Below are 15,756 nucleotides of genomic sequence, written 5' to 3' on the forward strand. Positions count from 1 at the left end.
AAAAGATTATTAACTCAATCAACTTTATATTTTAGTTTAACTTAATGTTTCAGTAGAAGAGTGCACATAATATAAAAATTAAGAATCATAGGAATGGATTTACTGCATTTTGTAAATTTAATGTGGGTTATTTCCTAAGTAAAAATGCAGTAACTCCAATAATATGTTTAAAAGTGGTAAAAAAACATACAAAAAATGAATAAAGTACAAAAAAATATATCAACAAATAACTTGAACATCTATTAAAAATGATTTATACAAAAAAAATCATTAAAAATAATAACTTTTGGGTCAAAAATTAAAAAAACCTTTAAACACGATTTCTCAATATTTCACTTTTTGGAGTTACTGCAATTCTTGGTAGCAGGGCAGAATATGTATCAAGCAATATTTGATTTTTGAATTAAGTTATTTTTTTTTAGTTCATCAAGTGTATATTTTCTTTTCAGTATCATGCAATTTTTTTATAAATTCATAATTATCTATTTCATTATCATAAAATTGTTCAACTTTTTAATTTTAATTTTAGTTAGAGCTGATTTTTACAATGCAACCGGAAATTGCTATGCTCCTAAATTCACAAAATTCAGTAGTATGCACAGAGAGGTCTTGTTGTCCACTGAAAATATAATGAAATTGGAATGTGCAGAAGTTAAAGGTAAATATTGAATTCATATAAAAAAAAAAAGTTGTCCAATTTTAATCAGTTAAATTTAAATTATATACAGTAGAACCTCGATTATCCGTGACTCGATTTTCCGTGTTTGCGATTAACCGTGCTCACTCTTCTGAAAATTTAAAAATAAGTATAGACTGTAAATATATATGTAGTTATAATCGAACATTTTATACTACATAATACTCGATATCGGCAATCGTATTAATGACATTTTTGACGATAATAATATGAAGATAAGGAATAGGTATTGTACATCGATTATTATTATATTAGAAGTGAAGTAAGGAAAATTATTTCAAACCAAAAAAAACAAAGACTGATAACTTCATATTCTAAGTGCTAATAACTTATTGTATACTGCAATATTGTGTATGTATGTATGTATAACATCATTGTATGTATACGTATTCTTATGTATATTTCTAATTATAATTGAATCAAAATTTTTAAAATTTCATTATTATAAAATTGTACCTATGTATTTCTAATTATAATTAAATACAAAATTTCATTATTAAAAAAAGTCTCGATTAACCGTGATTTTCATTTATCCGTGTGACCCCTTTCCATCATTACCCCGGATAATCGAGGTTCCACTGTAATATATACTGTATTAAAAATGTACGATTGTATAATTTAGTAATAAATATTATAATTATATTCAAAGTAGCAATCGTTCTATATAAATTGGTGTCAACTCTTGTATACAGGCATTCCTTCACCGATCATAACGTGGTACAAAGACGGAATCATGCCACTCCAACGCCAACAGAGTACAGTTAGGTACACGCAATTTACCATTATACTGAAAGATTTAGTAACGATGGATTTCGGTAATTACACGTGCAAAGCGAGCAACGAGAACGGATTTATAGATTTCACGTATGAAGTCAAAATAAATAGCAAATAAATGGTTAAATCTAAATTGTATAGAATATCTACCTATTTAACAAGAAAAACTATTTATTATTATTAAAACTACTCCAATTTTAGGTAAATTATTGTATAATAATATATAACAATAAAGACAATTACAATACGTGTAAAAAATAGATATAATTGTTTTTTTTTTCTTTAAGACACCACCAAACACAAAAACTAGGGTATCTCTAAAATAAAAAAAATTACTTACCCTGCGCACCATATACACGAAATTCGTAAGTTCGTTTGTATGTTTAGAAAACACAAACTGAGATATTTTATTATTGTACTTCTTAGAAATATATCATGAGAACTATTATTTTTTACAAAATATGATGTCGGTCGTTGAAATAATTTCATAAATGTACAGAACATTTTCATGGAGCAATAATTATTTATATACCTAAAATGTATGCTATAAAATAATAATGTTTATTATAAATACTAAGCGAACGGCGTGGATTCATCAATATGTAAATACAAACTTAATTAAATCTCAGATAAGGACACCGAGTGACCAAGCGGACTAAGGCGTCGATTGCGACGCGCGCCGTCACCGGTTCGAACCTCGACCATGGGTGGCACTTCTCTTTAGGCAGTCACGGTGTCTGGAGAGAGAGGCCGCCATCCCCCACCCGGGCATGGCAGATACCTATGGGTGCCCATTTGAAAATTCTGCCAAACTAAAAAATACACGGTTTTAAACCTACACTACCCTCCCCCACAGTTAAAATCCACCCAATGACCTAAGCTGCCACGGGTTTATTAATGAAAAAAAAAATTCTTATATAATATTATTATACTTGGTATATTATGTTTACATTATTTTGAAATTTGAATACCTATTGGCAAATCGATAATATTATAATAAAAAACTGTTGCACACGGTATTGGTGTGCCTATATTGCCTATATAATGCGCCGTGTTACAATAATTGTATTATTGATCGTAGTCCTGTCTTAGTGTAGGTTTGGGTCGAGGTGGTAAAAGCACAACACAAACACATTTTGTATGTCCTAAGTTATAATATATTATTACAATACGCGGGCTTGGATCCAAAAGGTTCGATGTAAATATTTTATGAAATTCACTTTTTTCGTTATATAGGCTATGAATTTTACTGCGCATTTTTCTAGCTAGTAAAGAATTCAATATGTTAAGAATAAAAGAAGTTATTCAGTGCAAATCAGTTCTATCTATCTTCAAAATAACACTCTTGCGAATCATAGATAGAACTGTACTTAATTTATTTAATGTTAAAACAAAAGGGTTCTATCTATGTTAAAAACTATTTTATTGGTAACAAAAAGTTCTAGGTGTGATTTTTACTACCACGCGTACAATAATTTGTACAATAATAATATTATTGTGAATTCATAATGCGTCGCAGTGGTCGGGCGGTGTTGTAAAAGTTTAATAATGTTATAAATAGACATATAAGTATTTACTATAATAACATATTCTTTGGGATATTCCATTGTTCGACGTTTGCTCGCATTTTGTTATCATATTAAGTTTATATATTAAATAATTATAATATTGTAAATAATGTTTATAACAATAATAATATCATTTTGATAATATTACGACGCATTCATTTGACGGTGTTCTTAAATAAAATAAATTAAGTAAGTTCGGGATCAGTATACATTATTTTGTATGCTAGGTTGGTATTACTATGTAGAAGAAGCTCTATGTGGTACAATACTTTTATTTATATTGTTTGCAAAAAGGTTCTATCTCATATTTGATTATTAATTTTTGGGCTAGAAGGTCCTCCCTCTAAAACTTTTTGGTTCCAAGTTTTGTTTTATCAATATTATTTGATAACCAAATTCCTTTTCAATTAACTAATGAGATAATATAAATTCTGATTTAATTAAAAATTTTTTGATAATTTATACGTCCAAATCAAATAATTTGAAATTGGCTTTTCTGAACAATTTCAAATTTACACATACAACCTTTTGGATCCAAACCCGTGAATAGTCATGAGTGGATAGGCAATTTTTGGCCTACCGGGAAATATTTGTTAGGGCCTCATAGGTACTATAAACAATGAAAAATATATACAAGTAAAGACATCATTATTTTAAATATATTATTTGTATGAAACAATTCTTTCTTACCTATATGTTGAAAATAAATTTCAATAAAATGTTTTGAAATATTATAATACAGAATTTAAAATGTACAAAAACTTAAATATGTATATAAAATATATGCATCTGACTTTTAGATCCTATTGAAAGTAAATTTAATTTTACGATTGACGAATACTGTAGTAATATGTGACTATATAGTATATATATAATACATATAAACAATATAATAAAATCATATTTGTAATATAGGCCAGTGAAGCAAATGTGCTGAGGCAACTAAATTGTAAACTAGATATAAGGCGAAAATAATAGTAAGTGAAGGCCGTCGCGGTATGTTAATACTGCGAGATACGTTTGATTATTAATTTTGTGTGTGTGTTTATATAATATTTTAATAAAGGATTTTTAACTCGTGATATTATTGTTTGCTTTTGGGGTCACCTTGTAAGTTTGAATCCGATCTGAAACCGGTTAATTCATGGTCTTTGAGGACAAAAACATTACTTTTTGTATGTCTATTTACCGTGGAAGACTAAACTGAAACCGGTTGATTCGTGGGTTTTTAATCATCCTTTCGTAGGTAGAAGTATACAAACAGAAAAGTGCGTATACGACAACGAATACAAATAAAAATAATTATTAATATAGTAGGTATCACAAATAACGACACAATTTCACACCACTGTAGGCACAACCTACATTAATTATAAATAACATCGACAAATGTTGACAAACCAATTTCTAAAAATAGAACAATAATGAGTAATCTAATCGACTTTGTTTCCAAGTTGGTATTCATAACTATAAGTATGCAGGGGAGATATTAAAATTAATTAAAATTAAAATTTAAGCTGATAATTGTACAATTTAGGTAGTATGATGGGGCTGAAGTCAGGGGGGCTTCAACATAAAATACAGATGAGGGCCAACAGGGAAAATCCCAATTCCCCGTTGGGCCTATCCACCCATGACAATAGTTACAACCAAATAATACACTGCTGCCGCTTGGGCGATGAGGTTTACGATGCTCTATCGGTCCGAAGATCCGATGAAAGATGTCTGACTGGCCTTTTCAGCAACTGTACGTCTTTCGCGACACCGTTCTCCGTCCCACCTTAGCCGTGACCCGTACGGTGGGAGAGTCGACCGTGTCGCGCTGCTTGCGTCCCGTAATGGTGGTTGGAGGAGATAAGGTAGACACGCCGCTATAGTACTTCTAGTCTTGTACATTGAACTATTTTAACTTGCTACTAATGCAGACCAAATCACATACTAGGTAACATAATCATTTATTTTTGAGTAAAGAAAGTAATAATAACGCTGAATCTCTGATTATCTGATTTAAGAGGCCACGTATGTTTTCCTTGTCTTGCACACACGTAACATATTAGCACACATATTATAGATACGTACTAGATTCTAACTTTTTGTTTTTTCTTTTATTGATATTTACACAATCTGTTCCTAAAAGGTACAATAAGATTATTAGATAAAATAAAATAAATTAAATTAATATTAATTGATGAAAGAAGACATCCAGTGACGACACTTCTAAGTGAATATCTTATATTAATTTATTTTTTCATTATTTTTTTTTCTTCAAAAATTAAGTTAAAGATCTTTATAACAATTGCGCTTCAAGCGCCTTCGATGATTACCAGGAATAGTTTTTGTCGAGAGAGCATTAATTAGGGGATTGGAATGAGAGGCTAGACGAATGTGGAGATTCTAACTAATGTGTTCATTTATTATTGATATTAGAGCAATTAATTTACATATTATCGGATTTATATTAAAAAAAATATATGAGCTGGGACCGAACAGTTTTTTTTCATATATTTATTTTATAACATCTCTTTATATAAATTTAAAAATAATATTTTTTTAGGGATGTATATTTAACTATTTTTAAAATAAAAATATGAATAATTAACTCTCCGATACCGATTTGCTACACCTATGTTACGTGTATATGACAGTAACGTAACATGCGATTTGTGTTGTTTTATAATTGAAAAACAGTTAATCAAAATTAGGTACGTAGAGAAAGTAAGCTGAGAGGAGAAAATAACATGCTCGGCTGTTCATTATTTAAAATTTGATATTTTGGTAGACGTGCTGAATTTTCTCCAAGATTTTAGAACTTGTTGCGACACTGGTACGGACTATCGACTGGGTGTGGAAACTCCCAGGCGTTGTCAAACTACGCAGTGTATTGGAACGTTGTAGTTTCATCCACCAGATTTGAAAACGCTGCAGTCACCTAACTCACCACCACCACCATCACCCCCCTACCATCGCCAGAATTATATCAGTTATCACACTTATCACACTTGATATAAGTTACAACTACAACATTTCATTCTGTGAAGTCTTGTATTGTAACACTGTTGTCTATAAGTAATAATACTCTTTGTTAGTACCGTTTGAGATAAGGCTTTCATTCCAAATGTAAACAAAATATGTATAATAATACATGAGATACACATAGATATGCAGCAAACAGGTCCAACGTTAATTGACGAATCAATCATGGATGTTCCTATACCTTGTAGGGTGATCGGTACTATAAATATGGTAAGTAGAAAAACATATTTATAATATTATATTAAGTGAATATCAGTTTCCTCCTCCACATAAACAACATACTATAGTACATTTACGTTCAACATAAAACATATTATTACCCTGTATTGTTAGCTTCAATATTTAAAAAAAATGGTTCTACCTGTAGCCTATTATCAGACTAAAATTTAAGAACATTTGTAGTACGTATATAGGGGTGTATTACGATATATCCACTTTCTTGCACTATGTAATAAAAACACTTTAAGTTGTAATAATGTGTATACTCAAAACTAGCATATAAAAATTTAAGTATGGTGAAAATCCAACATACAAACGCAGATAATGTTCAACATAAAACATATTATTACCCTGTATTGTTAGCTTCAATATTTAAAAAAAATGGTTCTACCTGTAGCCTATTATCAGACTAAAATTTAAGAACATTTGTAGTACGTATATAGGGGTGTATTACGATATATCCACTTTCTTGCACTATGTAATAAAAACACTTTAAGTTGTAATAATGTGTATACTCAAAACTAGCATATAAAAATTTAAGTATGGTGAAAATCCAACATACAAACGCAGATAATGTTCTTAACTTTAGGTTTTAGAATAGGCCAATATTGACTCTAACATTAAAGCTTAGACACAAGATTGGTTATTCTGAACGAAATATTTTAATGTTCTTTGTTCCCTGAGTGTTAGAGAGAGAGTGAGAGAGAGATAGAGACAGAGACAGACAGACAGACAGATACAGATAACAAATTAGTGCGCCTGACACCCTCTGAACAATAAATCAATATTATAACCGAAAAATACCTAGTCGTAATTTGAATTTTTCATGAATTATTTCAAATTAACATGTTTATATATAATTTGTTATTATTTATTAATATTTGATAACATTAATCGATTAGTGATTAGTAACATTCAACCAGAAATTAAAAACAAATTGTTTTTAGCATTTATAACATTTTAAATTCTGAGCGCATGTATTATTTTTACAATGTTGTGTCACTTTTTATTTAAGTTTAAAGACCACTTTTTATAGCTAAAAAATGATTCAATTTAAAAGTTGTGCATCTTTTCTGGAATAATGACTATAATATAACATAACATAATAATAATATAACATACTTTTAGTATTTTAAATTTTCTATTAATGATATAATTATCAAAAAAAATATCAACTTTTTGAGCTACTTATAGGCATACGATATTGTTTATTAGTTTTTATTAGATATTGCCCGTAAAACAATTTTTGTTCGGTCAAAAAATATGAAAATATAATATAAGATCTTCATAATTTGTTATTATATCTATTTAAAAATATTAAAGATAGATAGTCATGTTCTTTTTCATAAACAAATTTCGACAAAAATCATCAAAGTATGAAATATTTTCGGCAAAAATTAATTCAATCTACCATGTTATAACTATAATATAAGTATACTATATATAAGTATACTTCCTAATAATAGTAAAATAAATTACTATAGTATAAATCATCAAATAACAATGACTTCCTCAATGACTAGGTACACTTGACTCCAGCTACAGTCCAGAGCTACTGGAGTTATCTACTTACCCATTTTTGTTTAATTCTCTGTGTATCGTTTATACATTTTATAGATTTTTTAATTTTATAATATTATTATGCTTAATATTTATTTTGTTCATATTTTAATTATTTTAATAATGTGTCATAATCATTTTTTTCAGCTGTTTTGTTCTTTTTCAGTTGTTTCATTATTAATGTATACGTTAATAATTTTATATAATTGCCGTGTTTGCGAACATAGTGGTATGTATCATATATTTATTTTACCTATTAGTTTTAATAAAAATATTTTTCATGCTGATCTGTGTTTGCAGGCTATACATTTATATGTGTATTAATTCGTAACCATAAAGATATTTAAACTTAACATCCATAGTTCTCCATAGTATAACATCATACAGTGGTATTTTGTAGATTCTGAGCAGAGTGAAAAATGTATTAATTTTTCAATAAAGTGTTTTATTTATTTATTTTTTTTTTGAACAAAATTGTATCTATTTGATACTTTTAAAATGTAAAAATTGGAAATTCACAGATCTTTTTAATGTATAATAATACTGAGAAAAATAAAAATAATATGCTTGATAATCTTGATTATCCAAAGGTTAAATTAATTGGCATATTGTTACCTATAACTCAAGAAACTTGATATTTATTTATTTACTAAATACTTTACTATTTAAAACTATTTATTTAATGGTTTTAATTTGAGTTATGTTCATATTTTACTATTTATATTTATATAATGTTATAGTACTGTATTTAAATTATCCGTGGTCATGCAAAAAAATAAAAATAAAATAAAAGTAAAATAATCCAAAAGTTAAAACTAAAAGTTACAATAATTTTTTATCTTAAACAATGATTTATCATTGAATTCAAAATACTACAGATCCATTACTACTTTTGAGGTTCACGTCTTAACACCTTGGTACTGTACAGCAAAACGGTTACCGATACTATTTATTATTTTCTAGTTTCAAATTTTTCAATAGTTTCATAATTTAATATTAAACAAATGAATCATTATTCTCCTCGTCACGCTTCGCGTTAATATCATACTGGGCGATTTTTTAAGAATCCTCCCACTATTATTATGCTATTACAACTATTATTATTATACATATTATATTCAAATTTTGATTTTTGTATTTTTTTTAATACGCTTGAAGATTTTCAAATACTCGAGATTTTTTGTACCATTTAAGGATTATCCTTAGTATAAAAATTTTAATAATGGAGCAACTATTTATTAGAATTTTCATTTAGATATATCAAAACCAATCAATATCAATCATCTGCTAAATAATTTGCAGTAAGAAAAGGTTGTATCATTTGAAAAATAGAAGTTATAGGTATAGCCAGAGAACACTCCTTAAGTAGTAAAAAAATATCAAAAATTTGAAAATATGGTCTTTAGGTATACTTAAAAATCTTAAAGATTAGAATTTAAATAAAATATGTTTTTTTAAAGGAAAAAAATGGTAGTGAAAATGTGAAATTAAGTTTTTTGGGGCCTTTGAATTTCATTATGATTTATGGGGCCTCTTAAAAAACTTATCCATGGGCTTTTGGTGTGCCAGGCCGACACTGCTTGATTATGACTTTTGGTTTGCAAATAAGCAAAAAAGATTTGGATCAAAGAACTTTTACGTTATACGGAAAAGATTCAAAGATTTTCTAGATAATTTTATAATATCGCAAATTAATCAATTTGTTAATTATTGGCGTCATTGATTTAATAATTTATAACTAACTCCAAATTACTCTTTAAGGATCAATTATTGTTTATAATAATTATTATAATTGTTTTGATTTTCTCGACATAAAAATAAAATTATATTTTTTAATATGATTTACAAATTAACTACTTATATTATAAGATTTTTAATAATTTTTCTTTAAAGCGCATGGTATATTGTTTTAAAAGTGATAATTTGTAATGTAACAAACGTGTTGAATATTTATAATAATATTATGTGTCTTTTTTATATACTTATAGATGTGTCATGCCGAAATATGTGTGAAATTGACACTAAACATAAGATAGGTTCATCGATACTGTTAATTTTTTGGATGTATATGTTCCTAATCATCGCGTTTTTTATAAAAATTATTGTTGTTAACAATGGCTTAAGATCGTTTGACTTAGTAAGTAAAAACGTTTTTAATAATTACATTTTTGAATACATATTGAATGAATACCTGAACGTTTTTATTGGGTAGGTACAGTTAAAATAAATGCATAGTATATATAATAGTTATTGCACACAAAAATGATTTAAATAAACTTCTTTTTTTAAAAATAATAATTATTGATATAATTGTTGATTTACTGTAAATTCAAGAGACAACTGGACAAGTTCTTTGTATAGGAAATAGGTAAATTATAATTTATAAAACACATTTTATAATAATATTACATTATAAAATGATATTAAAATATTGCAGTTAAAAATTAATAAATTAGGAAATTTATTATAAATATGAGTACCTATACTTAGGAGTGATAGACCAATTTGGCCTAGTTAACCAATTTCATCATGCAAAGGACAAGGATGTTGTATAAATAGTTAGTACCACATTAAATGAAGATAATTTACAAAGGCCTTTAAAATTAACCTCAGCTAATAGGTTGCATCTGGGACAACCTACACATTCCCATTTATGATTTAGATAGAAACACTAAGTTAGCCTGGATCCTTTTATTAATAAATGTATCTAAATTTAGCCATTAGGATTGTGCGAATATATATTATGAGTATAGTTTGTACTATTAATAATCTTTTAAACATTTTCATTGCACAAGAAATTGCTTAGTGGAATAAAAAATATAATTGGTCATTATTTTGTTTACTATTTGCCATTTGGTAATTTAGAATCTAAAATAATTCCGAAAGACAAGAATATTTACGTAGATACCAAACAAGAGTTTTCGGAAAACATGATAGCGTTTTTTTCTTTTGCACTTCAAAAATAAATAAGCATAGATATTGAATTGTTGAAAAAATATTTAATTTATAGCATTTTTTAAACATGATATAATTCTAAAATATTTCGACTGTTTATAAACTACCTATTTACATACAAAAATTATTTTTCGTTTCACTAATTTATTGGATTTTATTCATTATAAAATTTTTTCTCTCATCTTCAAAATGTATACCTAAGATACTATTACTTTAGTACATATATAATTCCTCGTTAAAATCTAGTTGATTAGATATGACTTACATCTTTTAAGAATAAGATAAGATTTATAAAATTATCCTAAAATATTGTTTTTTTTTAGCCCACAGGTGGAAAAAAAATGGAGTTATGGGTACATTATCATAAAATTTTTCTTATAATTTGTCTTTTGTCCATAACATTTCTGGGTATGAAAAATATGATTGGATATAATTTTTACCTTTTTTACTATGGAATCTCAACAATAGGTATGTATTTTAAGTTTATAATTAACATAAATACAAATGTACCTATGTGAAATAAAAATATTAAATATATTTGTAGCTTTAATAATAGAGTTAATCGTTATTGGAAAGTTCAACAAAGAGTATATGATTTCAACTGACCGCTATAATAGTGATGTTTGGTATTTAAATATCTAAAATATCAAACAACAATCGATGTTACTTAAATTATGTTAATTAGCTTTTTCAATTTTTTGTAATGTATCTATAAATTGTATATCTATATTATAAATTTAATACAATTAAGAAACAATAATATGTACATTTGCGAGGTTTATTTATATATATTTTTTTAATGAGGTGCGTTGAATAGACCATTTTTTTATTTAATGTTATACAAATAATGTAAATCAAATACTATTTGTAATTATCATTTTCATATACTATTTAAGAGTTAGTTTTTTTTTTCAAAACAAATTACCATGTATCAAGTCCCGATACATATTATACAAAATGTATAATACAATAAATACCTACGATTAACCTTAAGTGGGTACATTAGGTACATTATTGAAAATATTCTTAATATTCAGTATTCCGTATTATTCCATTATTATTCCCGTTACTTTAAAATATAAAAAGTAACAACTTTTTAAGAACTTAATCATATTTAATAAATATTTTAAAATTATATTAAAAATTAAGTTATAAGCTTATATAATTTATTATAATATATTATATTAACTACTGTTATAACATGTTCTCTGGATAAAAAAACCTTCTTCTTTTTATTCCCCTTCACTCCCAAGTCACAACTATATGGGATCAATCAACCTTGTACTGCATCTCCATATAGGATTCAGGCGACTTCTTCCCCTTCCACTCATTCCTTCTACATACATTTTCATATCAGCTCTCACTGTCTCCGAGTTAAATGACCGAAACACCTCAACTTATACTCCCTTGTTTTGTCAAAGATGGTTACTCTTACACTACCCCTAATGCATTAATTCCTTATTTTATCCTCTCTATACCTAGTCATTTCACACATCCACCGTAAAATGATCATGTTTTCTACACTCAACCCTTTGTTATGTATTATTGTCAACTGCTCAAATCCCGATCAATACAACACGATTGGTCTCATAACTACTTTATAAAATCTACCATTTAATGTTGAAAGCATCCTCCTGTCGCAAAAAATACCTAACGATTGCATAGGGATCATCCATTTATATATAATCTATTTCTGACACTATGTATCACTGACTATACCTAATTACTTAGGACTGCATTTACTATATCAAACACATTACTTTCCAGAATAAAAGTACGCTATATATAAACATTGTAATAAAAAAACAACAATTGTACATATCTTTAAAAGTTTCTGTTGTTGGAATAACTGCAAAATAGATGTATAAAATAATAATTTAAACAGTACATTTTTATTCAATTCTTTAGTTATTACCAAATATCCTTATCTTCCATTTGGAAGTTCCATATTAAATGCATATACTTTCATGATGGACGTACCTCCTTAAATATTATAGTACAGTTTACAGCTGTTAAAATATGTTTCATTTTATAAATCAATTACCTAATTAGCTGTTAATATTATTTTAGATTCTGAGTGGAACGATGAATCATGAATGTATTGATTTTACAATGATATGTGTTTTTTTTTTCATTTTTTTTTTTTTTTGGTGTCATCACGGTTTGGGGCAGTAAAACTGCTTCGATTTTCTTCAACAGTATCTTGTTTGATGAGAAAGTGAATCTAGTTGGTGCGTACAGTTGGTCAATTTCCAAAATTTCCAATAGTTTTCAAAACCGCCGTGAAAAACAAAAGAAAAATTAAGGAAAAACGGACATGGTCAGTTTTCAATTTTTTTAGTTTTTTTTTCTATAAATATTTATAAAGTTTTATCTGTTGGGCCAAAAAATGTAAAAATTAAATACAAGGCGCCTGATATATTCTTACAATAGCAGTTGAAAAATATTAAAAATACATAGACATAATGTTTTTTTATAAGCATTTAAAGATCGAATTTTGACAAAATTTATCAAATTTTAATTTGAATAATTATTTTGTACTTAACAATTTATAAAATGTTCAACTTTTGTATCTAAGAATTGAAAATTTAGAACAAGATTCCACGTAAGTAATTAATTCTGTTACCAAAAAATCTAAAAAATACATTTTCACAATTTATTTTTATCGTCATTTTAAGTTCAAATTTGGACGAAATTACATATTAAAAACCTAGAATAACTATTTTTGTTATTTTGTTGTGATTGTATAATATTATTCGTGGGTATACTTGAAACTTCTAAAGTATATTATTATTTATTATATATCTATGATAGTATCATGGTTTGTTGTTGATGTAAAACGCTTTATAAGTACCTAATAGATATTGTGATATGATTAATTTGAAATTTATTATAGGTAATTTTTTTTTAATACTATAGACTACCTATATAATATTATGTCTTATACATAGACTGACTACCGTCTCCGCTCAGAATCGTTTTTCTTATACAATGATATTATATGTATATCATTGAATTCAAATTTAATACCATCCGTTATACATTTATACGGTGACCCACTTGTAATCTACTGTACAGCAGAGCGACATCCACTTACCCACCTTTTTTAATTTAATCATTGCAAAAAAGGAAAACATGTTTTAGTGAGCTATGCCGGAAAGTTCTCAGTAACTCACGTAACAATGATAACAGTTATTAATATTATTATAATATATAACAATGGCAAATCAAATTAAAATATCATTCAATATCATTAATTTATTATGATTATTATAATAAAATTATTATTAATACCAGAGTTTATTCAAGATAATAATTTTTTGTTATGACGTTTATCTTAACAATTTTAAAGTTTATCAAAATGTCCATTGTTGGTCCAATTTTTTTTTTAAATCATGAATCGAGACCTATTGACTATGCAGAAAAAAATGCATGTAATTGACAAATGATGATTTTTTGTGCAGTGTAATCACTGATCTTGGTTTTCGTAAAATAATTAATTATAACACGGAACTTTAGCTCAGGAACTATCTGATAGATATAGGTACTTTATAAGAGAGCTGCGAACGTTTTTAGTTTTTTTTATTACCATATAAAACCACATAAATAAGTTAAATAGATGTATAATAATAAATTATAGTACAGTGTTCTTCTAGTTCTACAATAGTATTTATTAAACACTAAAAAAAATTTTTTGATAATCATAAATATATTTTAAAAATTTATATTTTCTGGCTGTATAAAAATGAAAATAATTTAGTTAGTACCTAGATGATTATTGTGGAATTTAGATTTATTTTATCAGAGTATTCAAAAAGATTATTGTGTTTCTGTGTCGGTAATTATGTTTATTTTAAGCTATTTACACCTTGTTATAATATAATTATATTACTGTTTTCTGATTGTAATGTATATATAGAATAGTATATTGTTATTATTATTGTATGTATTTTATTTAAATATACTATAAAAATATAAATCCACGATTAGTATTTAATTTTATTTCGTAGTATGAGTATTGAATAATATTACAACATTAATTTTCATTAGTTGTTTCCATTTGAGATTGTTGTTATTTATGCCAAATAGTTAGGTAGGTACTGTTTTAATAAAAATATTATTGCCAGTATAAATTTTGGTCTTATTTTATATATTTATATGGATCATTTCATATTAAAATGTATAATTTAACATAGATTAGATATCTATAAGATATCTGTTTTGGTCTTTGTAAATATGTGTGGAAAAAAATTAGATTTAGTGCAATGGAAAAAAAGGCCAGTGATGATAGTCGTCTATCATCACCATAGGTTTACCTAACTAACCTTCTTATGAATTAATAGGACACTTTGAAGAAAAAAATACTGAGTCAGTGCCCAAACTTAAGTGTTTGATTATCAAGTTGATCCTTTGATTTTTGACACCTTAAGCTTAGATCAAATACTATGGACGAAGCAATACTGCTATAGAAGCAGGCACGTAGCTAAGGGGGGGAGGACAGGGTGTGCCTGGCCCACCCAAAATATTAAGAGGGACCCATTATTATACGGTGGCTTTTAATTTTAATGAAATTTTTAATATTGTCTAAATATTACACAAATAAAACCAAATATATCTGGTTTTAATTAGAATCTAAAATAAGTTACGTAACTAAATTCAATTTATGTCCATTTCTGGAATAAAATATGTATATTGTATTACATTTAAATTCTGTTTCTACCAAGAATCTGTGATAATTTATGATTATAAGTCATAATATCGTCAACGATTAATTAGGAAATAATTGCTATTTAAAGCCCAATACTGGTACCATACTGGTATACTCAAGGTGGATATATAGAAGTGTAAACACTCTGATTGTAAATTGATTGAAAAATGTACACTAGTTGTGATTGCCACCGGGAGTGCTGACTACCCGATGAAGGCTCATAATGTTTGTACTTCTATACG

At 26.9% G+C, this 15,756-nt stretch overlaps 2 protein-coding genes across 2 annotated transcripts; both read left to right on the top strand.

The window, feature by feature from the left end:
* Positions 1–247: 247 nt before the first annotated feature.
* LOC115033623 (fibroblast growth factor receptor-like 1) lies at positions 248–1,651 on the top strand. The gene is made up of 2 exons (XM_029486474.1): positions 248–658; positions 1,390–1,651. Exons 1-2 carry the CDS (start codon positions 454–456, stop codon positions 1,587–1,589), a joined length of 405 nt encoding a protein of 134 aa, XP_029342334.1. The 5' UTR covers positions 248–453; the 3' UTR covers positions 1,590–1,651.
* Positions 1,652–5,748: 4,097 nt separating this feature from the next.
* LOC107884857 lies at positions 5,749–11,483 on the top strand. Its single transcript, XM_016807832.2, has 5 exons — positions 5,749–6,282; positions 7,999–8,080; positions 9,840–9,988; positions 11,130–11,274; positions 11,351–11,483. Exons 1-5 carry the CDS (start codon positions 6,199–6,201, stop codon positions 11,446–11,448), a joined length of 558 nt encoding a protein of 185 aa, XP_016663321.1. The 5' UTR covers positions 5,749–6,198; the 3' UTR covers positions 11,449–11,483.
* The last annotated feature ends 4,273 nt before the right edge of the window (positions 11,484–15,756 follow it).

Source organism: Acyrthosiphon pisum, chromosome A1 (assembly GCF_005508785.2).
Source record: "Acyrthosiphon pisum isolate AL4f chromosome A1, pea_aphid_22Mar2018_4r6ur, whole genome shotgun sequence".
NCBI classification, from domain to species: Eukaryota; Metazoa; Arthropoda; class Insecta; order Hemiptera; family Aphididae; genus Acyrthosiphon; species Acyrthosiphon pisum.

Bases quoted from the DNA above. Each gene is read 5' to 3' on its own strand.
- LOC115033623 (XM_029486474.1), top strand. From the start codon at position 454: ATGCAATTTTTTTATAAATTCATAATTATCTATTTCATTATCATAAAA. The intron at 659-1,389 runs GTAAATATTGAA...TCTTGTATACAG, and splicing joins GGAATGTGCAGAAGTTAAAG to GCATTCCTTCACCGATCATA.
- LOC107884857 (XM_016807832.2), top strand. From the start codon at position 6,199: ATGCAGCAAACAGGTCCAACGTTAATTGACGAATCAATCATGGATGTT. The intron at 9,989-11,129 runs GTAAGTAAAAAC...GTTTTTTTTTAG, and splicing joins GCTTAAGATCGTTTGACTTA to CCCACAGGTGGAAAAAAAAT. The intron at 11,275-11,350 runs GTATGTATTTTA...ATATATTTGTAG, and splicing joins CTATGGAATCTCAACAATAG to CTTTAATAATAGAGTTAATC.